This window comes from Staurois parvus, unplaced genomic scaffold (genome assembly GCF_062004578.1).
Source record: "Staurois parvus isolate SC_StPar_1 unplaced genomic scaffold, SC_StPar_1.0 ptg000078l, whole genome shotgun sequence".
In the NCBI taxonomy this organism is placed as follows: domain Eukaryota; kingdom Metazoa; phylum Chordata; class Amphibia; order Anura; family Ranidae; genus Staurois; species Staurois parvus.
The window spans coordinates 5,881,994-5,907,851 of NW_028317874.1; the positions used below are offsets into that span (position 1 = coordinate 5,881,994).

Sequence of the window (25,858 nt, forward strand, 5' to 3'; positions counted from 1 at the left end):
CATTTTGAGGTCATACTGTAGAAATGTTCCATTATATTTAAAGATTTTAGCAACAGATTTTTTGACCCTCGGGTGCCACACAAAAGGTGATTATCTGCTCATTTTAGATCTTCTCTTCTGATAAACAGTGCAAGGATTCTGTCTGATTGTCCTGCAAAATGCCATATGTATAGTGTATGTATGCCCAAAAGCTAAATTGATATTTGATTGATGCCCAATCTGTGTTTGTCATAATGAGGTTGTATGATTTTGATTCTTGGCCTGGAGACACTACAGAAAGGAAGACTGTTCAAAGTAAGCCCACTTTCCTTTCTAGACAGGTGTCATCTGAACATCCCATATTCTTGTTCTGGTGACAACTATAACCTTTTGGATTTTCCATTATTTCATGCCTCGGTGGTCAACAGAACAAACAGTGAGGGTGAAGTTCCATAGTGGGGACACAGAGGGTAGTTAGAAGCCAGGGGCTTCAAATCCTGCCAAAACAGATTTGGGTATGCATAAATTTTAACTGGTTGTTCATCATTCAGAAGTGATTACATTTGCATTCATTAGCTGGCCAAATCAGTGTGTATGTGGCTCTTATCCAATTGTTTCCACTATGTTCAGAACCAAAAGGACAGATAGCGCTAACCCATATCACCATAATGTTTAATTCTGGCCATCACTGTGAATGTTCAGATCTAATGCAGCCAAGCAGAAAGCTAAAGGTGCTGGATATATATTTGATCATGATTCTTCCTCAGAATTTGGCTTGCCTAGGTGGCAACCTATGAGTTGCCAACTGGCAAATCTATAACTTCCATTAAAGGTCCTGATTCAGTCAGGCACTCCTACAACCTGAACCTCAGTTAAGTCATGCTGGGGACACAGAGGATTCACCTAGCAAAATATAGAGAAACTAGCAGAAAAGTATTTCACATAAAAAAAAAAACTTTATATGAATTAAGACACTGACTACAAAAGAGTATTTGATTCTCACGTTAAATAAAAAATTAACTCAAGGTGTAGTGCTAAGCAATAATGTAGCAATGTGTACAGATGGGTGCCAGTCACTTTTAGATGCAAAACAAAAGTAGTTTATTAACTCTCATTCAAAACTCCAGGGAGAGAGGTTAAGGGCACAAGACATCCCTGGACTAGCAAACTCCGGAAAAGGGGAACAAAGTGCTTACAGCCTTGACAGCATTCACAGATGGAGAACCTTTAAGCTGACCCGGCACTTTGTGACTATAGCTTCTGACTCTAAAGCACTTATCATTTCAGCTGCCAACACCCTAAAGAGAGGACACTATAGTCCAGGGAGGTCCAAGCTTCCTACCCAAGCTTCTCCACACTCTCAAAGCATCTGGAGTTCCTTTGTGGCACTCCAATCCCTCAACCCCCCAAGCCCAGCCTCAAACCTAAGGGAGGGATGTTTTTAGCTGTTGAATCCTTCTAGGCCTGCTGCATGAGAGGGTGAGAATGTGCCTGGGAAAGGTCTAAGGTCCATCAATTCAGCTAAATTGACTTCAGGTTATCATCACTAAATTTAAATAGATACACCTACACAATACAAAAACTGGAGAACATTTCAGGGCTTTCTTTTGCCCACTTTTCTTTAAATGTAGTTTCCTTTTATCAGGATTCCCACATGGGGGACTCCTTGCTATATAGCAGCTAACTTCAAGATTCACAGCTCTGAGTCTAAAATGCAGATTCTCAATCCAGAACACAACAGTGTTCACACACTGCTTCTGCAGTCATCTGGTCAGTGCAAACAAACAGACGTCCTTCATGTGTACATGTGTTCCTTCATCTGCACTAAAAGGGTTGTGCACACCAACAAAATCAGGATTCTGGTTGCCTGTAAAACATGGACCCAGAGCTGAAAGCCTCATCCCGTCCAAATAATCTGCAAAGCTTCTGAACTCCAGGACCCTGATCAGGTTTTACCAAAGCTGGAGAAAACTGCCAAGCCAGTTTTTTCCTGTCAAAGTAAATCCCCTGGAGCGTATATCCAGGGATTTTTACTTTCAGCAGGAACATAGGGGGATGCAGTTAAGGCACCTCCAGCACTGAATAAATGTAAAGGCAGGGGGGACTGGCATTGCTTGAGGATTTATTTTTGCAGGCTGCTGGGGGATCTATTGTCACAGAAAGGAGGGGAATTTATTGTTGTGGGGGTGCTCTTCTGTTGCTGGGGAAGACTATTGTTGCTGGTGGGGTATCTATTGTGGCTGAGGGTGGTGTTATATTGCTAGGGGGTCAATTGTTGCTTGGAGGAATCCATTGTTCAGAGAGGGGACAATTGTTGCTGGCTGCTAGAGGGTCTATTGATGCTGACTGTTGGGGGATCTATTGTTGCTCATGGAGTCTATTGTTGCTGGGGGATATTTCTTTGTATGAGTCTATTGTTGCTGCAAGGGATCTATTTCTCTTCTTATTTACATGAACAAATTCCAAATTCCATACAAATTACTTAACACTACAAACTGATACTTGGTTCTGTATTCTCTAAAAGGTGCAGTACTGGGGATTGCGTATGAGTAGTACCAAGGAATGGTGTTAAGGGGTGGGCAAGGGGTGACTCAGAAGGGAGGAGGTATCTGCACTTATTCTCTGAAAACAAAAATCCCTGCATATATCAATTTATTAATATGCCTATAGCATTTGTCTCTCTGGGCATTCAAAGTGCTTTAAGTTCTGCTTGGGCAGATGGTGAAGCAGCTATTTTGGGCAAGCTTATAGAATATAATATTTTGCCAACATTGCAATAATTATATGGATAAGTGTTGAACAAGAAATTAAAAAATATTGAAATGAGCTAAAAAAGTCTGTGGAAAAAAAACACAGCTGGTTGCCAGGTTGGGATTCAATAGTTTGGGGGAAGACAGTGGTTCTATGCAATTCACCTCACTTTTTCAAGAGCACACGCTGAGTTGTCGTCTCTTTTATCTGTATCATCTCTTATCATATCAAGTATGGGTTTTTCCAGGTAGATGCCACCACACTGTATACTGAAATCAGAGGTGTATAAACCTCTACTTCCAGTTTTGTCTGCAAGGAGCATTTCACAATAAAATAAAGCATGCAAAAAGGGAGGGGGGTGTTATAATAGTTTTATTTTTATATACTGTTTCCTGTTTTGTGTGCATTTACAAATGTGCTGCATAAATGTTACGTTTATATATTTTCATGATACAGAGGATCAAGCCAGTCTCACCACATGCCCCCTGGATCCTGTCCCCTCTCAACTACTATGGTCACCCTCTTCTTCTGTCCTATGCTCCCTCACTCACATCTTCAATCTCTCCCTCTCTAATGGTGCCTTCCCCACCCCTCTAAAGCATGCACACATCACCCCAATACTTAAAAAGCCCTCGCTAGACCCCTCCAACCTGAACAACCTAAGGCCCATCTCCCTGCTGCCATTTACCTCTAAACTCTTAGAACACTTAGTCTACAATTCCCTGAGCTCTTACCTCAGTGACAAGAACCTTCTTGATCCTTTACAGTCTGGCTTTTGCTCACTACACTCCACTGAAACTGCCCTACTAAAGCTCACTAATGATCTACTAACTGCTAAAACCAATGGCCACTGCTCCATACTCTTACTACTTGGCCTCTGTGGCTTATGATACTGTTGACCATCCCCTCCTCAAAAAACTCCACTCTTGGCCTCCGAGACTCTGTTCTCTACTGGTTCATTTCCTACCTATCGCAGCACTCCTTTCAGCGTTACCTATAACTCTGTCTCCTCCTCTCCGCTTCCTCTTTCTGTAGGGGTCCCTCAAGGTTCTGTCCTTGGACCCCTTCTCTTCTCCATCTACACCTCCTCCCTTGGTTATTTGATAAACTCCCATGGCTTTAAGTACCATCTCTATACTGATGACACACAATTCTATCTTTTTACTCCTCACCTCACCCCTTCATTCTCCTCTTGCATTACTAACCTACTAAGTGACATATTGGCATAGATGTAACTCCACTTCCTCAAACTAAATCTTTCTAAAACTGAGCTCATACTATTCCCTCCGGCCCGTTCACCCTCCCCTGACTTCTCCATCCAGATCAATAACACAATCATCATTCCCTCCCCTCATGCCAGGGTACTAGGTGTAATCCTAGACTCCCATCTGTCCTTTCAGCCCCAAATACAATCACTGTCCAAATCGTGTAAACTTCACCTGTGCAACATCTCCAAGATACTCCCATTCTTAACCTCTGAAACTACTAAGCAACTTATTCACTCCCTTGTTATCTCTTGCTATGACTATTGTAACTCCATCCTCATTGGCCTACCTAATTGCAGGCTATTCCCTCTTCAGTCTATCATGAATTCTGCTGCCAGACTCATCCAGCTTACTAACCATTCCATATCTGCTATCCCTCTCTGCCCATCCCTCCACTGGATTCCCATTGCTCAACGAATAAAATTCAAAACATTAACAATACCATATAAAGCCATTTATTTAAACTCTTGTCTCCAAATATCACCCACACCATTCTCCCCGCTCCTCCCACGACCTCCTGCTTTCTAGCTCCTTTGTCTCCTCCTCCCATGTTCATCTTCAGGACTTCTCCAGAGCCTCCCCCATCCTCTGGAACTGTCTACCCCAATCTATCCAACTATCGCCTACTCTGTCCACTTTTAGGCGATCTCTGAAAACCTATCTCTTCAGGGAAGCCTATCCTGCCTTTAGCCAACAACAGAATCTTCTATTCCTTCCATCAGTTAATCCCCCACAGTTATTACCTTTTGTACCACCAGCCCCTCCCTCTTAGATTGTAATCTCCAAGGAGCAGTGCCCTCCTAACCCTCTTGTATTGAACTGTATCTTTGCTGTATTGTCTCCCTTTATATTGTAAAGTGTCGAGCAAACTGTTGGCACTATATAAATCCTGTATTATAATAATAATAATAATAATAATAAGCTAATTTTCAGCATTATATGATCAAATTCTTAGCCATGCTTTGCCAATATACAGAATTTGTATTAATTTCTATTTTTTCATAAAACAGCCATAGATGTACCTTACCTCAAGATTAAATTCATTACTTGTATAACGCCCATTTAATTCAGAGCACTTGACTTTGAACTTTCGGCCAAAGATAGCAGCAGAATCCCAGTGACGATAGCGGATTTGCTGCAGGACCTCTTCATAGTTTTTCATTGTGTCTACACCTGAAAAATTGGAGAAATTTAATAATATGATTCATGAAATAAACACTTTAAAGTGAACTTACAACCATCCTTAATAAGAAAAAAAACAAACAAACCCACATGTCTTGAGAGTTGCTGTTTTATAAATGAAAAATTTTGAAGGAACCTCTTGTAAAACCTAGCAGAGCACTATCAGGAGACTGCACGGTCTTGCTTTGCAGGCTTTCTGTAGCAGATAAAACCTTCTATTTACATATGTCCCATGGCATTCTTTACGTACCATAGATTGAATAGCCCTTGGTCGAATTGGTGGCATCAAGATGTTTCCCTTGCAGTGTACTGCGATCCAGCTCCAGACATTCCTGTTTGGTGTTCAGCTCATCTCCCATAACCAAGACATCACAGAAATCCAAATGATGCAGAGTTTCCTCCAACACCATTGCACCTGGAGAGGACAAGAACACAGAAAAGTACAATTAGGATTGCCGATGCTTACAGTACAAAATGTACAAAACAACATAAAGCTGATAATAAAATTATATGGGGCTATGACTGATATGAACCTTTATTTATTGGTTATAGTTAAAAAGACTGGCTCAACTAAATTGATATTGTAGTGTTAGTTATTGCTGAAAAGTTAAACTGTGTAACTGTTTCTTATGTCTGGGGACTCGGTGCTAATCAGTCAATCACATGGCAGCAACTCAATGCATTTAGGCATCTAGATGTGATGAAGACAACTGATAAAGTTCAAACCAAGCATCAGAATGGAGAAGAAAGGAGATTTAAGTGAATTTGAACATGGCATGGTTGTTGGTGCCAGATGGGCTGGTCTGCGTATTTCAAAAACTGCTGGTCTTCTGGGATTTTCACGCACAACCATCTCTAGGGTTTACAGAGAATGGTCCAATAAAGAGAAAACATCCAGTGAGCAGCAGTTGTGTTGACAAAAATGCCTTGTTGATGTCAGAGATCAGAGGAGAATGGGCAGACTGGTTTGAGATGATAGAAAAGCAACAGTAACTCATATCAATATGAATGTTTCCAACACCATGTTCAATCTATTCCACAAAGAATTAAGACAGTTCTGAAGGCAAAAGGGGGTCCAACCCAGTACTAGCAAGGTGTACCTAATAAAGTGGCTGGTGAGTGTATATGAGGCTTCGCCGAAGAAGACCCACTTCAGTGAGGCCACATATAAGTACAGGCACAGGGAAGGGGTTAAAAATCTGGATTGGATTTTCCTCCCCCCCACCATCCTGGCGCCCTAAGGTGGTTGACTAAGCAGCCTTATGCTGGCACCAGCCCTGGAATTTATTAAGCTGATTTAAACTGGGAATTCATTTGGGCTTTAGGATTCACTGAGAGGCTACTCCCACAGGTATTTGTGTCTGATTTATTTTTTATTATTATTATATGATAGAATAGTGCATTAAAGCCCACCCTAAATGTCTGTTTTAATTTTGAATCGATTAGGGAAGGATTTAAACCTCTGTTTAGTATTAATGCTGCCTACATCCCTGTTAGGTAGATTCCCCTTCACATATCGCTCTCTATGACATCAGCCACCTATACTGGAAGTGAAGAAAATTGTCCTCAATAAGAAATAGATTTGGCTAAAACTTTTTTTCATGAAATGCTGATGCTGCTGAATCTAGACACAGATCAGTGTCATATGAATAACACAATACATCATCGTCGCTTGGAGGATCACAGAATATTTTAAGACATATCAAAAGAAGTAAACAGTGATTTTCGAATTTGAAGCAGCACTCTGATATGCTGTCAGTAAATTATATATGTACTTTGTGAATGTGATTGTACATGTCATGTTAGGCACGTTTTCACATACATCCCTACACTGTGCTAATAGACTGAGGCAATATTGTAAATTTAAATGAATGATAATTTATTCACAGCATGCACGAATGATATTAATTCGATATTGGTTAGCAGTGAGGAAAATATAGTGCTTTAACTAGGGTTAGCAATGTCTCTGTGAATAATCACAGTTTAAAGCTGAACTACAAGCAGACATAGAAAAAATTACTATAGTTGCTAGTTCATAAAACAAAATTCTTAAATGTTTACCCATCACATATCTAATATACGGTATGTACATAAATGTGTGTTGATATCAGCTCCCAGCAATCCCCTATACAACAGCACTTAGACTGACAGAAGGAGGGGCAACACTCTTAGTCAATCATGGCTGCTTTGCACAGTGCTGAACATGCTCATAGGAAAGTAGAGTATAGGAAAAACCTCTTCAGTGTGATGACACCCCTTTATTGTCCAATAAAAGCCTAAAGCCAGCCATATACAGTTCAAATCTCAGCTGGTTCATCAGGGACTGATTGATATTTGAACCATGTATGGGCAGGCTGAATGCACCCAAGTTGACCAATCGATAAACTTGGTACAACCGGTCTGTCAGATTTTACATGCGATTATTGCCAGCGGCTATTATTGCCACTAGCAGTAATCACTATGTTCTCCCAGCTGGAACAACTCCCCTTGCCCCCCCCACACCTCTGTAGAGTAAGTGTGAGATGGGGAAACAGCTCTCATTGTTTGAACACTGTTTGTGTGCAGTAAATTATTGTGTGGAGAAAATTAAATGTTCTGGAATGACATTCTGCGGTTTAGCCACAAGATGCCACTGTTTTCCTAACACAGCCTCAGACTGCATAGATATTTCTATATTCATGAAGAGGTGGGGTTATTCACACAGAGTTTAGAGGACAGGAAGGAGAGACAGCAGTCATGTTTTGGAGGATGGTGAATGCAGGAGCCGTGTGAGCAGAGAATCTGATGGCATCCAGGTGTGAGAGCATCCCTCAGTAACCAGAGCTGCAGCAAAGTGAAGCTGATCGTGTCCAAGACCCTGATCCTGTTCAGAGAAAGGAAGATTGCTGCCAGGAATGCTGATGAGAGCAGAGGAACAAAGCAACATACACTGCGATACCGCATGCTTGTTGGAGAGACATTTGTTCTGTTCAGAGTCACCAGCGGATGCAAAGCAGATCCGAGTCAGTAAGATCGTGCACGCACCTCATTTCAGTGTTGGCACCTAGAGACTGAGTCCAGGCCTATAGTTAGTTAGGGTCTCTGTTTGTGTCAGGCCACAAGTGTTATTACTGATCATTGGAAGGACTCCATAACTTAAAGTGACATTTCACATTGGAGAGCTGATAACATCTCAAAAAACTCAAGCCAGACTGGCGTTTTGCTCAGAAGGAATACTCAGGCACATGCTACAGGACCAGTTATGGGAGGGAGAATACTGTAGATTTGTGTAAGATTGTAAGCTGTTGTGCTGCACCGCAGGCTAACCCATACCGTACACCCATACACTGATTCCTACTCTTTTAGGGTAATAACGGGTAAGGTGTGGCAGCTTAGTTGTGCCCGCCAGTAGATACTACACCTTCTACTTTCATCCATCAGGAGGTGCCCTGCTGTGCAGCACAAAGGTCTCAGCCTTTGGGCTGGGTGTATGTAAATGTATTGTATGTTCTCAGCATTTGTGGTTGTGTTTATTTGCCACATCTAAGTAAAATTCTGTTGTGGCAAAAGCTGGTGTTGAGGTTGCTTTCCTCGTTCATGACTTCACTGTATCCTGGGGAGCCCACCCAGGTACACTGCTTACATAAGGAAGGGTTAAAAATCATGTCCATTTTTTGGCCATTTGTATCCCATTCTGGAGGTTTCATTTTACTTCCTGTCTCATAGCCAGAACAGGAAATTGTCTCCAAACTGAGGGAAATCCCATCTTAGACAGTTGTCATGAGAACTGGTGTCCCCATTGGAAGATTTCGAAGATTTTTGTTCTGGTGATAACTCAAAATTTGGGATTTTTGTTCACTTTCACCAAGTCAGCAATACAAATAGAGAGGGTTCATCTCTCTAGAAGAAACAGATTAAACATAAATAAAAACCTGGCAGGTATTTTATTCCATTCCCCTCTTTCCAAAACTAAAACAACAAAAAAAAAGGTTTTTGTTGCACTGTGTATGTTTGTAATCCAGTTACATATTTTATGGGATTTGTAGTTCTACACAGAACTCCATAATAGTTTGCCAACCATGAGCTTAGATATTCCAACGCACTAGAATGGTACCCCAAAAATTATTTAACCCTTTTAAGCACCACCCTAAAGCATATATATATATATATATATATATATATATATATAGGGGCAGACTGACAACTCATGGGGCCCCTGGGCAATATGGGATCATGGAGCCCCTGTGTCCTTGCCCAAACTCAAAAAAGCCTATGAAAAAGGTACCAGGGGCATCTCATGGGGTCCCCTACTGACCCCGGGCCCTCGGGCAGTGCCCGAGTTTCCAAATGGTCCCCTGTATATATATATTCATGATCTAGAGCTTGCAATGTTGTAGTTCCAACCATCATACTGGACAAAATCAATGAATGTAAAACTCATTTTATGAACAGAGATAAGTTTACCTGTTTTCCCACTTGCCAAGACCTTGCTAAGAGTGGGTGAATCTTCAATGATTCTTCAAAGTATGACGGTGCCAGTTTGCCCAAATAACAGTGCATTAGGTAAATCAACTGATACACACTCATGCCCACTGAATGGCATATGCCTACACAATGTTAGATTTACCCATCCATGGTGAGTTGAGAATTTATTTCATCTCCTTACTTATGAGATAGCAATTGAATGTACCTTCAAAATACATTCAGAGCTCGTTCACACTCTACTACTCCATGTGTTCCAATAATGCACGTGCGTTAATATGTGTTGTGTCACACATTCATTTTCATTGTGTTAATGCATCCTATTCAAATGAATGGGCTTCCAATGGATTAAATGTACAAAAAAAATACACTCAGAATTTTTTTATGACTCAGCAAATTACAACTCATGGTAGAGCAACACATTACCATCAGAAGTGTGTTGGGGTGGCATTACAAATGAATCTTACTGCAATGCATTTCAATAGAAAAGTGTAAAGGGGCCATCAAATACATCTGTCTACTCTGCAGAGAATCATTTAAGCTAACAAATACAATTGACTATGTTGCTGAATTACATGATGTTCCAAAACTACAGATCTGCAACACTGACAGTTGCACCTATCTTTGCTTGTGGTAACCTATTAGTACATACCCAGCAGCACTTTTCCTCATAAATTGAGGCTTTAGGCACTTTCCATAAGTCTGAACTAAGGAAAGATTTTCTAATTTATATAATTGCAACAGTTTATCATAATTTAATGAGTTTTACATAGTAAAAGGAAAGGCTCTCTGCAGGAGAACTTTGCAGTTTAAAGAATAGATATGAATCACAAACAGATATGACAGTGCAAGGTCCTGCCACTATGAAAAGGGACCTAAACGGACACAGAGTTTGTGCCAATGCAGAGTCATCTTTCTCCTGATTTTGATATTCCCAGATTGGGTTCTCCAATTTGAAGATTTCAAAGAGCTTTGGGAGATGTACAAATGTGCACAGCCTTTATACCGTAATGACAGGTTGGAGCATAACTCAGGGCTCCTGTTAGCAGACATGTATGTTCTGTTCAAGAGACAGTACTCCATGTTGTATTCAAGAGGTTCCTTGTCCAGAGGGCTGAGAGAGTGTACGGGTAAAAGGGGAAGCCTTTATTAGCCCCCCCTTTACGTCATGGGACCGTGGTGGCGTCACTGTATCTCTTAGGGTCATTGATTTATATAAGGTAATTTTGCTTGGTCAGTAGGGGTAGAAGGTTCTGGAAGATTTTGAGGGGCCATCAGTGATAGGTCAATCAAGGTCACATGGCTCCCCAGAATTTTCCAGAACCCCTTTCCGTCCCTATATAAAGGAGCTCACGATCGGGGTTTTTGCCAGTCATCAGAGAGGGACCATCATGAGGAGCTCCCTTCCCAAATGACCCCCCTCATTTCGGCTAAGATATGTGGTGGGTCCCTTTGGAGTCTATCACATAGGGACTTGTGTAATGCTTAATGCTTGTTCAGCCCCAGTCTTAGTGGCTGGGCTAACTTGTGTCAGTATAGATTTGATTATTTATTTAAATAAAGTTATGGTTTGTAATAAAACAATTATAAGATGAATATTAAACCAATTAACCTGACCGTGGCTATATTTAATCCAATTTGGTTTGTGTAATGTTCATTGTTCGTTGCGTGTTTGCTGATTTTTTGGCCTGCCACCTGTGGTCCCATTGAGACAGCTAAGCAAGTCTGGAGAACTAAGAGAGTTGATATGACTAAGCAAGTCAAAAGGACTGAAGGAACCTTGAGGTTTCAGAGGATTGAAGACCCTGGGGTGTTAGAGATCCCCTACCGAGAAGCCAAGGCATGGGCCTGTACAGCAGGAAGCTATGACTAAAAAGACTGAGACAGCCCAGATTGCTGAGATAGCCAGGAAAGCTTGGTGAGCTAAAAGAGGGACTCAGGAACACAGAGGTACTGTGTGAGGTGGTTTGAGGGATCAGGCAAAAGCCAAAGGCCAAGGTTTTAGGCCCATGCAGTGATGCTGCTGAACAGAGAATGTCAGATGGTTTGCCATTATTTTCATAGATCCTTTTTGGCGGCGAAACCTGCCTGCATGGTAAACTACTTTTTGTTGGACTTTACATTTGTTTAATACATGTGGGCCATCAAGCCCTAAACATTGTATGTAGTGTTATTCTCTGTTTAGAACAGCAATTAAAAATTTTTTTACTTTGTAGCCCTATTCTCTGTTGATCCCATCCTAGCAGTTACTGGCAGATAAAGTTATAGTTAAAGTAGATCTAAACTGTAACTGGATATATTTATAAAGCAATGAATATGACATTCACCAAACATTCAGGGTAGATAAATGTTCTTGTAAATATGTATTAAAATACACTAATTTATTCATTTGTAGTGAATGTCTAGTAAATATATTTACTGCCCTAAAAAATGCCCTTTTTTTCACTAAAGCACTGCTCATCATAAGCAACTCTAATGGTTTATTGTTTCATAAAATATTAATTTCACATATTTTTCATCCTTCTGTGTAATTGCTGCTGATCTCATGCAAGCTCTTTTTTACATGCACATGCATATAGTCTGGTGTTGGCTGCAAATCATTGCTCTGGTCTCTGATAGTGACAATGGGAGGACATGTATGTGCAATGTGTGTGAGCACAGCATGGCCACTTGTAGTCTTCATCAGGGGCACATGTGACAAGGTGACAACACAGGAAAAAGATGGGAGTCAATTGTCACCCCATAATTGGAAGTTTAAACAAGAACCTCCAAAGCAGGATCATCAGATATTACTTAAAGTGGAACTTTAGTCAGCAAATTAAGTCCCGCTAGATCACTTCAAGCTGGTCATTTGTGCAGGTATAATTATGTAAAACATTACAAATGAGTGCCTATACTGTTTAAATCCAATAATATACCGTTTCACCACATGCTTAGTTGCTCTCTATTAGTTAGCACTGAGCCAAAAATGTAGAGACAGATCTGCGGACAACCTAAAGATTTACTGCAGCTCAGGTGCTCTGGGCTTCAGTAAAATGACAGCCTCTGGTAAGAAGAAACAGGGTCAATGTTGTAGGCAATTTACAGCACACACTCATTTTAGTAGCATAATTATTAATGTATAATATATTTTCCTTGCTAAAGAACCTTATTTTTTATCAAGTTGTTATAGGTAAAGTTCAGTTTTAACAACAGCTGCATTTTTAAAAAATGTGAAAACCTTACTGATTTTAGAACCTTTAGGATTGGGTTCCAGGATATCACACCATAGAAAAAAACAGCTCATTATGCAATACAAAATCCAGCAATCTCAGTGCCTAATACTAAGGCTTGCGTTTAGCTTGTATCAGACATGCAGCATCTGTGTTCCTCGGAAAATGCATAATGTGTCATGCTGAACCAACTTACTTTTGCCAGAGTTCTTATCCAGACGTTTTTCCATCTTAGTGACTGTGCTGATGATTCTGATATCTGGAAGCAAGATCACACCGTTTGCATTCTCAAATTCTGAAGCTGGACGAGCAAAGTGATCCATTCCACTGACTGTAATCTTGGGTTCATTAGCCTGAAGAACCACAACATATGCTTCGATGTCTGGAATGGTGATACAGATATCTTCTCCAAAGCACCTGGAATGCATAATCATCATTACTGACAGAACTCTTAAATAACTCTACTCACAAACAGCTTAGTACTATTGAATATTAGAAAAAAAATGTACTTTTCTCGTTGCCTTTAGGTTTACTTTTGGAGGGTTTGCAACATGACTGTTAGAGATTAAATATTAGTTTTAAAGGTAGATCTGTAAACTTGGCCAAACAGAGTAGAGAGAAGTTGAATGTCAAGTCATCAAACAGATTATTTTCTTCTGAAAGCGATAGACATACATGTTTTCATTCAAGAAGCATAGGAGCCCCCAACACCATTCTTATCTCTGAGACCACAATATAAAGCTTGACTAAATACTTCTCCTGCCAAAGATCAAAGTGTAAAAGATGTATAAGGACTATAGAAGCGCATGATCATTTCATCCTTATTTGGTTCTGCTGATTCCACATAGATATAGGTTCTGCAATCACTGAATATACCGTATATGCAAATCTTAAGGGATTAGTTTGCCCAATTTTAGAATGGAACATGTAACATGTTACCACTGCTGCAGCATCTCCCCGACCCACTGCCTTTAGTGACAGCCAGGTATGTTCTCCCCGAACTCACTGTGACAATTTTTACGAAAATGTGGAAACCTTGGCTCCGCCCACCGGCTGATTTTTTTCATTCACATATTTCTGTGAATGGGAGAACTATAAGTACCGACAGCTTTTGTGGCTGTCAGCTTGTGGTTCTCAATGAACTACCAGGGTGCTGTTGAGCACTCTAGGTAGTTCATTGTTTCTTCCTGTCATTGTGTAACTGCCTGCCCATACAAGGTATGAGCAGACAGTCTGCAGGAGTCCTGCATTCAACCAGTGATCTACTGATTGTGGGTGCAATGCTTTCCAGGCCCTTAGTAAAAAAAAAAATAATAAATGCACATTTTTTTAACCTGAAAAAGATGTGCATTTTTTTTTTTTTTTTTTTTACAACAGTGAACTCATCCTTTAAAACTTATCTTTAGCCAGAGCTTTGTTTTTTATCTACCCCAAAGGGTAGATTCACCCTCTATTTTTCCTGATGGCCACTGTCATTGACACTAAGAAAAAAAGTGATAAGTAATCTAAAATATATGTCACCAGTACAGTATATAGAATTCTACTTGTGTGGGGAGGGATTGGTTACAATACACCATATCCAATTTATATCAATGTAAACAGCTATTTCATCCCTGAAAGCAGAGATGAGGGAAAGGAGAGAATGGATACTCTGGACTTTATTGGTATGCACAGACAACAGAATAAAATATTTTGTTACCAAATTTTATCAATACCCATTGAGGCAGGGAGCAAACCCAGTTGTTCCATAGTTGGTAGTCAAGTATATACAATAACGACAAGATTGTGGACATTTTCTTAGGTGATTTATTTAGTAAACCATCCAATTTAACTAGGACATAAAAATTCTCTTCATTGAGCAACAAAGTTTACTCCAATTTTTCAACATGTTCAATCAGGATATACCTCAATTTACATTCCACCCAAAATGGATCCATGCAAATATAGAGTTCGCCTCCTGTCACGCCTCCAATGCACTTTACAAAATGAAACTAAGTGAAATAGAATCTCTGTGCAATGTGGTACAGACAGCAAAAAATAAACTGTCTTGGGTTCTACTCTTCCCTACTCTATCCAAAACTAGAAGGAAAAAGTTGATTTTAAAACTTTAGGAATTGCCAGCCTATTTCAAAGCACACAAGAGAACTTTGGTACAGGAAAAACACTTCCAGTATTTAATAATTGCGCTTACAAATCTTAAAATCTTCATTCTTGAGTTAATTTATTATTGCAGTGCAAAACGCAATAGGGGATTATAATTAGATGCTGTATACAGCAATAAAGCCACAATACTTGACAACCAAGGAGTCCAGTGTTTTCTGGATCCGACCACATATGTATAATGACATCTGATATAAGTCATAGCCAAAGGACATGTAGAACTGGGTGAACATTTTCTCATATACGATTCCAATATTTGTTTAGATATGAAATAAATTAATAACTGTTAGATATGAATTAAGTTAGTAATTAGTAACAGATTTATTCCACCCATACCTAGGATTATTATAACAGATGATGTCTAAAACTCCTTAACTATGCTTTATAATCATCCAATATGTGGGCTCATTTAAAGACAAGACACTGCATATATTAATCATTTGCAGAAATTACAATTAAGGCCTGCATATCACATCTATAATCTGGGAGAACACAGCAATTAAATGATTTTCCTGTCATCATAACTAGTGGCTTCTATTTCCACATCACATTTACACAAGTCCAGGTTAAATATAAGTTAGCACAACAGTGACCGATCTTTATCAGTGTGAGTCACTCCTATATGAAACAAGACAGTGAGCTCCATTAATTAAGAAAAACAAAATTTAAATAACCTTTATTAATTCTGTTAAATGTTTTAATAAAATGATATTGCTTAGGAAACATTTTCTTGCCTTTCACATTATGGGAAGGCTATAACAGAAAAATCAGAGGGCACCTGTAAAGCATTCTCTGCAAGAGCTGAAAACTACACATGACTTATAAAGCACATGTAGGAAGCCACTTGATTATCATACCTTCTTTTGTCTTAGTCTTATTATTTAACCAATGAAATTATATTTTTTGAATGGATAAAAATAACAGCATATGTAAGGCATATGTAGAGTTAGCCTACAAACTTTCAAATCTAAAGCAGACTTCTCAGAATTCAGCCAAGCTCTAACATACTCTGGCTTACTATAGGTTAAGATCAATAAGGTGCATGCTACCTCATGGATTATCTTTCATATCTGAGAGTTTTATTGAGTGCTGGCAGTACAGCTATCTCCATAGTACCATTATTCTGACAGGGGAGACACTGCCTTCTCATACAGAAGCAACACTTTCTGCCACTGCCCACTGCTGCCCATTCAAATAAGGATTTGTATCCTGTGAATGTGTTCACATACAAAGTGCTCTGTAATTTGTAAGAAGGAGGAGTGGGCACAGCAGCTGCATATGAAACTGCAGCTGCAGGACCTGAGACCAGAAAGTACTATTCAAACTAAGCTAATTCAGAAAATGTTATTACTTGCAATTATCTCTCTAACATCACACTGATGTCTGACCACTCTGTATATGTCAGTTTCTGGCTTGGTTAGTTCAAAGCTGACTTCTGCCAGGGTTAATCTTTAGCTGAATCAATATATAAATAGCTAACGGGCATTTAATTAATATTTCAGCAGAAAGCTTACTACAAGTTAATTAGATGGCTCTCCATTTAATTGTTATCACCACCAACATATGGTTCTCTGCAGTAAAATATATCTACAATAACCAGTTTACAGTGATAGAGATATCTTGTTAAAAGTCAATCAAGCACACTTAGGAAATGAGATGCATGTGAGAGCTGTTGGAGCCTTCTTACGTATATCTTTATTATGTGTTTCATTTGTAAACTGTATACACCTGAGAACATAGGATCTAAACCAAAAATGCTCATAATAGCACACTTTAAAAAAAAATACAGCAAAGCCAATCTTCTGAACCTTGAAATCTGGTCTATCACTACATTTGTTGGGTTACCATTAACATTGTTAACATTGTACATTTCATACATATACAGGAGTTAGACAAAAAATGGAAACACTACACATTTACAGGTGGGAAAGTGACAACATGTTTCGTGTTGAAAGCAGAAGTGAGGTAACATTCTTTTGCTTCCACTGTGTGATGAGACACTTAGCTAACAGGTGGGAAGTTTCACTTTCGTCATTCACTGTATGTGCTGCTTGTAATATGGAGTCATGTAAGAGCTTATTGAGCTTTAAAGAGGGCAAATTGTTAGTGCCCGCTTAGCTGATGCCTCTGTGACTGAAGTTGCCAATTTATTTGCCTTGTCACGAGGAACAGTATCAAAGGTTTATGATAGGATATACAGTTTCCGGTAAAAAACGTCATCTCATAAGCATGAGTGCAGACGACATGGTCAACTGACTAAAAGAGACAAAAGGACATTCAATAAAGACTGAGATTGAGCTCTGCAGTCACTTTTGCAGCAGCTGTTTTCTTATTCCAGGTCACAATCCTGTGCAATGTCTTTTTGTCTCTTTCGGTCAGTTGACCATGTCCACCATGATTATGCTCATCAATTGACTTTTCCCGGAAACTGTATATGCTGTCATAACCTCTGATACTGTATCTCATGATACAGCAAATAAATCGGCAACTTCAGTCACAGAGGCACCAGCTAAGCAGGTACCAACAATTTGCCCTCTTTGAAGCTCAGTAAGCTCTGACATGACCCCATATAGCTAGCAGCACAAGCAGTGAATGACGAACGTAAGGCTGGAAGCCTGTTAGCTAGGTGTCTCATCACACAGCAGAAGCAAAATAATGTTATATCACTTCCACTTTCAACGTGAAATATGTTGTCACTTTAACACTTGGTGTCAGGAACCTCGGGGCTCACGGCGGCGCACGGGTCGGTGCATGCGCAGAACGCAGATGCGCACTAGCCAGCGGGCACTAGGACTTAGACAACTGCAGTGACAGTGGTGGCCACGCATGCGCACTCGCGATCGCGGACATGCGCCTGGCACCAATGACAGTGCAGGGCGCGCTATTTAAACCAGCCCTGTGTATAGGCAAATTGCCGTATGGTCTTGCGCCCTGTTCCCTGCTCGTCTGTTCCTGTTCGATTTACTTGTTGCTGACCCTGGCTGATCCTATTCCCTGCTGACCGTCTCCTGCTCTGACCCCTGGCTCGTCCTGACTATTCTTCTGCCTGCTTCTGATTACTGGATCTTCTGTTGCTGAACCTGGCTTGTGACCCAATTACTCTTTGTCTGCCGCTCTGTACCGTTCTGCCTCCGCTGTTATCGATTTGGCCTGTCTGACTACACTATACGTACACTGTCATCCATCCATCCATCCTGCACGGATCCAGTCACTGCTGCCCAGGCCTGCCAGCCTCTTCACATCAGGCTCTCCTTCATTACATACCTCCAGCGGTTTCCTCTACCACAGTCGGGTGTACTCAGGGGCCACGACCTGGTCTCGGCCTGCTCCAAGTCCATCCCCACCATCAGGGGCTCTGGCGAACAAGCAGATTGAGGCTTAGACCCCACGCCCTGGGGAACTCCATTCTGTGGGTTGCTAGAGATACCGTCGGGCGGTACATGACACCTGGAAATTATGTAGTGTTTCCATTTTTTTATCTAACCCCTGTATATGGAAACTGGCACAATGGCACACTGCACAGTAAATAGCAGTGAATACCAACATACTGTATGCTAATGATTATATTTGTGTAAAATAAAATATAAAAACATTAAATGAATGCATTTAAAAATTAACTGCAAATACGCAGTGGTGATTTACAGTAAATGTGCAGCCAGTTTCATTGTCAAAAAATAAAATCTGTCTTTGAAGATCTTGTTGTCAGATACTGTTGGTCTGTTTAGAATCCCTCTATATGGATCCTTAGCAGTTTAGCCACACATGCAGGGAGCTAAATTGAAACTATTTTTTTCCCTCAGTATACACATGTAATTGAAGTAGAACCATATTGTCTGGCTTTGGGTAGACAGAAACAGACTTTAATCTCTCATTGAGTCTTTTTGTTGACCCTGGTCTGTTCTGTGAGCCAAACTTCCCAATTTCTCTCTTGTGAATGTTCTCCATATGTTATGAAGGATACACCAGGGGGTCCCTACCTTCCTTACTTTTACGAATAATAAAAGAGTTTCCAAGAAAAATATCTACAATGTGATGTAACCACTTGCCCTCCAGAGGACTGACCCCCTTTCCCAATCAGGCCATTTTTTGCGATACGGCACTGTGTTAATTTAACTGTAAATTAAGTGTACATATATTAAATTTATGTCATTTTTTCCCCACAAATAGAGCTTTTTTTGTGGTATTTGATCATCTCTGTGGTTTTTATATTTTGCGCTATAAGCAAAAAAAAGACTGTCAATTTTGTAAAAAAAAAAACAATATTTTTTAGTTTTTGCTGTAAAACATATCCAATAAAAAAAAATATTTCTTCATAAATTTAGGCCAAAATGTATTCTGCTACATGTCTTTGCTAAAAGAAAAATCCCAGTACATGCAAATTAACCACTTCCCGTCTGGCCCATGTATATAAACAGCCGGTAGGGAGCAGTGCAATTTCTCTCTTGTGAATGTTCTCCATATGTTATGAAGGATACACCAGGGGGTCCCTACCTTCCTTACTTTTACGAATAATAAAAGAGTTTCCAAGAAAAATATCTACAATGTGATGTAACCACTTGCCCTCCAGAGGACTGACCCCCTTTCCCAATCAGGCCATTTTTTGCGATACGGCACTGTGTTAATTTAACTGTAAATTAAGTGTACATATATTAAATTTATGTCATTTTTTCCCCACAAATAGAGCTTTTTTTGTGGTATTTGATCATCTCTGTGGTTTTTATATTTTGCGCTATAAGCAAAAAAAAGACTGTCAATTTTGTAAAAAAAAAAACAATATTTTTTAGTTTTTGCTGTAAAACATATCCAATAAAAAAAAAATATTTCTTCATAAATTTAGGCCAAAATGTATTCTGCTACATGTCTTTGCTAAAAGAAAAATCCCAGTACATGCAAATTAACCACTTCCCGTCTGGCCCATGTATATAAACAGCCGGTAGGGAGCAGTGCAGGGGTGGTGTCAAGGTCCTACCTTTTCCCTGAGGTTATGTTACTCCATGTGCTGGCGTCCATCTTGGATTCTGCTGTGCATGATGGGAATCCTTTTTATGCCTTCAGGTCTCTGAGGTCCACCCCCCAGAGGGGCGTGGCTGATGACATATAAGCCTGTGGCCCGCACATGCTCTTTGCACTTGTGTCTTGTGTCTTTGTCTTACTATTACTCTGTTCTGACTCTCGTGACTCTCCTGGTATTCTGATTCGGCTTGTGACTTGACTATTCTTTGTATTCTCCTTTGATCTGACCCTCTGTTGCTGAACCCGGCTTGTGACCTGTGATTCTCGTCTGCTGTCCTGTACTGTTTTGTCCTGTTGTTGTTGACCCCGGCTTGTCTGACTACTCTTTTGTTTCTTCCACCAGCTACACGCCATTGGCGGTGGCCATTACCGCAGCTGAGGTGTCTCGGGGGCCGCGACCTGGTTCCTGGCTGCGTCAAGTCCATCCCCACCATCAGGGGCCCTGGTGAAGGGCAGCCTGGAACTTAGACTCCGTGCCCTGAGGGACTTCGGTCTGTGGGTGGTGGTTGTCGTCAGCCAGTGCGTTACATTGTTAGGCCTGCCTGTCCGTTCCTCGGCTCCTGCCCTGACAGGCGGGTGGCCATTAATAAACATCCTCCCCACTTCCCTGCTTGTGCGCACTCCCTGGCACAATGCAGCACTGCGATCCGGTGCCCGCTGTGTCCGAAGGATACAGCAGAACACCGATCGTTGTATGGGACCTCTGTGTGAGGTCCAAATCATGTGATCACTGGTTGGCCAATCAGTGATCACATGAAGAGTAGTAAGCAAGATGTCACTTCTGACATCATTGCATACTACGTGTGAAATCTGTGAATGATCACAGAGGTCACATGGTACAAGGCTATTCACAACAGCCTTAAACCATGTGACAAGCTGTGACCAATCACAGCTTACACAGTATTTCTCAATGGCTGCAAGAATGCAGCCAGAGAGAAGGAGAAATTATTGCTTTTATAGCCTTTATGGGTGAAAAAGCAATCAGTGTAAAAAAAAAAATCTTCATCACCCCCCACAAGTAGTACAGTGTCACTATGGTGACACTGTACTGCTAAGGTGACGGCATGTACAAAAAAAAACATAAATAATAATATAAAAAAATAAGATAAAAATGTAAAAACAAATTTGAAAAATTATAATTTTTGGTTATAAATTAATTTGGGTTTTTTTTTTACTAAAAAGATAATGGAATAAATGTAGGCCAATATTTATGAAGAAAGATTATTTATTTGCTAAATTTTATAATAAAAATACTTTTTTTCAAAATGTTTGGACTTTTTCATTTATATAGCTAAACAAATTAAAATCCCAGTGGTGAATAAATACCACCAAAATAAAGTTTTATCTGTCTCAAAAAAAGCTATAATTTTCATATGGGTACAGTGTTGCATGACCGCGCAACTTGTCATTAAAAGCGTGATAGCACTGAAAGCTGAAAATTGGCCTGGACAGGAAGGGGGTAAAATTTTCCGGACTTGAAGTGGTTAATTGGTTTACATGGAAGTTATAGCATCTACAAATGGCAGTATATACACTGGAATTTTGATTTATTTATTTATACTAGTAATGGCAGCGATCAGCGACTTATACCAGACTGCAGGACTACGGAGGGCATTCTGACATTGGGTGGGAACTGACAAACGGCCACTGACCTCTCCAGTGACACTAATACAGTGATCATTGCTAATAAAAAGCACTGACACTGTACTAATGACACTGGGCAGGAAGAGGTTAACATCTGGGGTGATCAAAGAGTTAACTGTGTGTTGTTTTGTGCTGTTTTACTAGGGAGACATGAGAGGGGAGAGATCTCAGCAGAGAGAGAAAGCAGCATGCCCATGCTGACAGGAGAGAGATCAGTTTTGTTTACACACATATTTCTCTCCAATTAGCATAATTGGGATCACCAATTGTCTGCCGAGAATCACCGGCTGGGACCCTGTGATTGACATCCGCTGCAACCAATGGCAGCATGGGTAAGGTGGCGAGTGCACACGCCCCCTACCCGGAACTGCAAAATCACATATATTTGCGTGATTTTGCGCACAGCAGCTGCCCTGTAACAGTATATCTGCTATAGGGCGGTAGGTAAGTGGTTAAGGCATTAAAGAAGAGCAGTGTAGTGTAACTTGCGGCTTTTCATTTATAAGCAAACTAAGTTCAGCCATATTCAGTATTACATTCACATTTACTTCCTTTTCATTAAATAAATATATCAATTAATTAAAAAAGCTCTCAGATTTTGAAATCAGAAGCAAAACTTCAGTTGATGCTACTTCAATCAAATATCTGTTACTTCAATCAAAAATCTGTTACTTCAATCAAATATCTGCTACACGTTAATCAATCCTGCACATTGACTTCAAAGTATTTTTGTGTAATCCTCTTTAGAGATTTCAGGTCATACAGCAACATTTCAGTCAAGGTAAACTAGGGACTTAAAAATGGCTGTTCCAACTCATGAAACTAATTTGGCTTCAGACAGACTGGTAGATTTACAGGCACACCTAGGACCAATATTTTGCACATAAGTCAGAGCTAACCTCATTTATTTTAGTGCACAAAACGAATGAGCACAAAATGAGAATGAGCTTGAATAAATGTTATATATTTAAAATATGTTCATGTCAAAGCTTTAAAAATTCAGAAGAAAGCTCCCTTGTGAGATATTCCTCTGTAGCGTTTATTGGTATTGTGCAGAATACATTGTTTTCTCCATGTTAACTAAAACCATGGAAGGTAGCTTAGTGAGCCCTTGAATGTAGCTTGGTAGCTCTAGCTTCAATACTATACTGAACCCTCTGAGCTTTTTCTATGTCAAATCATGTTCAAAGAAAGTAAAATTTCCATTCCTGTAGGAGTATGCAAACAAACCTTAATCCATTGCAGAAATCAGCTAACATTGTGGGAGATCACAAGATAAAGGTGTTTTATCATTGACTGGTCATCTAATTTTAATTTCGTAAAAATGGTGCTTTATCATCTTGTTTGCATCACTAGGGCTAGGGCAATGTTATGAGTGAGAAAGTCAAAACCACTGCCCCAATTCATGCTCATTTAATCCCAAATCACACCATTATTCCAGCTGGCATCTCCCTGCTGGGAATGCAAGCAAATGTGTGCAAGCCAATAAGTCCACAAAGTCATCATGGTCAACAAGATAATTTGTGGCAACCTCTGGTAAGAGGATGAACCTCAAAGTCTAAAAAATTTTAAATAGAAAATGAAAGAAAAAAAGAGTGGATTTAATGGCCACTACACTACATAATAAAAGTTAAAAATTCAAAAGTTTATTGCAAAATATATAAAAACACTGTACATACAAGTACAACAAAATTATTGGTCCATACTGTAATCAATACTACCACCATGAGACATATGTAGGTAATTTTACATTAGAATGCAAACACAAAATGGCACAAACATACAGAACATAGTGCATATTTTTGTTTTGAAAATTATCAACCTGAAGTAATTTACTAACCAATCTGTATATTATATACAATTCATAGGGGTAGAATAATCAACCCCTCATAAAGACAGTAATCAAGGCACAAAGGATGTCAAATGATTCAACCACTGAATAGAGAGATAAACTACATTGCCAAAACTATTGGGATGCCTGCCTTTACACGCACATGAACGTTAATGGCAATTTAGAACAGAAATTGGGCTGGAGAATGCTGCTGATGGAAAACCACCCCTCCCTTTCCCCCTGGGTGGTTTTGCATGTGATTAGATGGCGTTCTGACACCATCTTTATTGGCTGAATTATACTGCCTTATTTAGCTCCTTTTGTATGGAATTGGTTACTTTCCCCAGGGCTGGGCTATTTAAAGGATAGCTGACCCTTTAGTGCTTGTTAGCTGTTTGGGCTTGTCAACATTTGGGACCTTCATGTAGTAATCTGCTTCCTGGCTGGTAGGTGTATTTTTTATGGGCTGTTGATTCCAGAAATTTAAACTAGTTCTATTGTTTACTTTTATCCAGTTTTGGATACTTTAGTACAATATATAATTCTTTTTGCTTGTATATATATATATATATATATATATATATATATATATATATATATATGTTTTTTAGGTGGGGTATTTATTACTTTCAGTCTCACCCATTGTCTGGAAACTGCCATCTATTATATATTCCATATGGTTCAATGGTATTTGAAGTATCTCTGCCTGACATCATTGTCTTTGGATTTTAAGTTTTTCTTCTGAAGCATATGAGCCCGTAAGGTACACATTACAACATATATGTTTCATATAGTCCTATTAGCAATAAGTGGGTATAGACCTGTTTTCATATGTATTTTTGTTTCTCTTTTTTTGCTTTATCACCCATCTTTTTATCCAGTGAGAGAATCGTCCGATGCCCTTTGTGCCTTAACAGCTTGATTCCTATCTTTGTGAGGGGTTGATTATAGCACCCCTATGAATTGTATATAATATACAGATTGATCCAGTAAGTTACTTCAGGTTGAACATTTTGAATATAAAATATATGTACTATGTTCTGTATGTTTGTAACATTTCTCGCTTGCATTCTAGATGCATCCACCCTGATAGTATCCCCTGATGAAGATTCTTATCAAGTGTTGAAACATGTCAGTGTTTTCATATGTATCATTACCTGCATATGTCTCATGGTGGTTGTATTGTTTACAGTATGGACCAACAGTTTTGTTGTACTTGTATGTACAGTGTTTTTATATATTTTGTAATACAACTTTGAATTTTTAACTTTTATTATGTAGCATGGTGGCCATTAAAGTCCCTCTTGTTTGCTTTAATTTTTTTATTTACCTGAATTGGGATGTGGCACCAAATTTATTTATATCTATTATTGTCTGTAAAATGTTAAGGATACATCCTCCTTGTTGCTACTGTCAAACTGTTTGCATCTGCTTCTCTCACACTCCTGTCTTTGCTATTTTGGGCAGTTGGAAACAAAGTATCTGTATCACACCAACCCTCTCCACTCTTATTTCCTGCTGACATCTTAACATTCAACCATTGCTCTTTATAGCATCCCAAGTCTAACCAGACCTTGATATAGTATTCATAATAAATTCATCATTAGCACTAGCTTAGTTGATATAAATTCACACTCAAATATATTGACAGAATTACAGTAAAACAATATCTCTTATTCAGATCAGGAGTTCTGCCTTTACTCTAATTTGGGGCAGCACAGTGGCTGAGTGGTTGGCACTTCTGCCTAGCAGCACTAGGGTTGTCTGTTCGAATCCCAACCATGACACTACCTGCCTGGAGTTTGCATGTTCTCCCTGTGCCTGTGTGGGTTTCCTCCGGGTATTCCAGTTTCCTCACACATTCCAAAGACATGCTGGTAGGTTAATTGGCTCCTGTCAAAATTGTCCCTAGTATGTGTATGTGAGAATGTAAGTTAGGGACCTTAGATTGTAAGCTCTTTGAGGGCAGACACTGATGTGAATGTACAATATATATGTGTAAAGCACTGCATAAATTGATGGTGCTATATAAGTACCTGTAATAAATAAATATATAAATTTTACTTTCCAGGTTAGCATGTTAAAAAGGTTGAAGTAATCTAATGCTTCAATATGAGGAAATGCCCATTCACTTAACCCCTGATGATACAGATAGTGGGAAAGCTTCTTCCTGGTTCCGTAGAAATACTAGGGATGATGGAGAAGAGCACTAATGTGAGAGCAAACACAGCAAAATAGCACAAATTGCAGCTTAACCACTTGCCTACTGGGAATTTTTACCCCCTTCCTGTCTAGGCCAATTTTCAGCTTTCAGTGATGTCACACTTTGAATGACAATTGCACGATCATGCAATACTGCA

At 39.6% G+C, this 25,858-nt stretch overlaps 1 protein-coding gene across 1 annotated transcript in view; it reads right to left on the bottom strand.

Moving 5' to 3' along the window:
- Positions 1-25,858, bottom strand: part of CLSTN2 (calsyntenin 2) — a 1,070,252-nt gene that overhangs the window by 12,501 nt on the left and 1,031,893 nt on the right. Inside the window, exons 12-14 of the mRNA XM_089669513.1 lie at positions 13,047-13,267; positions 5,428-5,592; positions 5,023-5,168 (exon numbers count right to left, since the gene is read on the bottom strand). Coding sequence (XP_089525639.1) covers positions 5,023-5,168; positions 5,428-5,592; positions 13,047-13,267 — 532 coding nt within the window. The remainder of the gene's footprint in view (positions 1-5,022; positions 5,169-5,427; positions 5,593-13,046; positions 13,268-25,858) is intronic.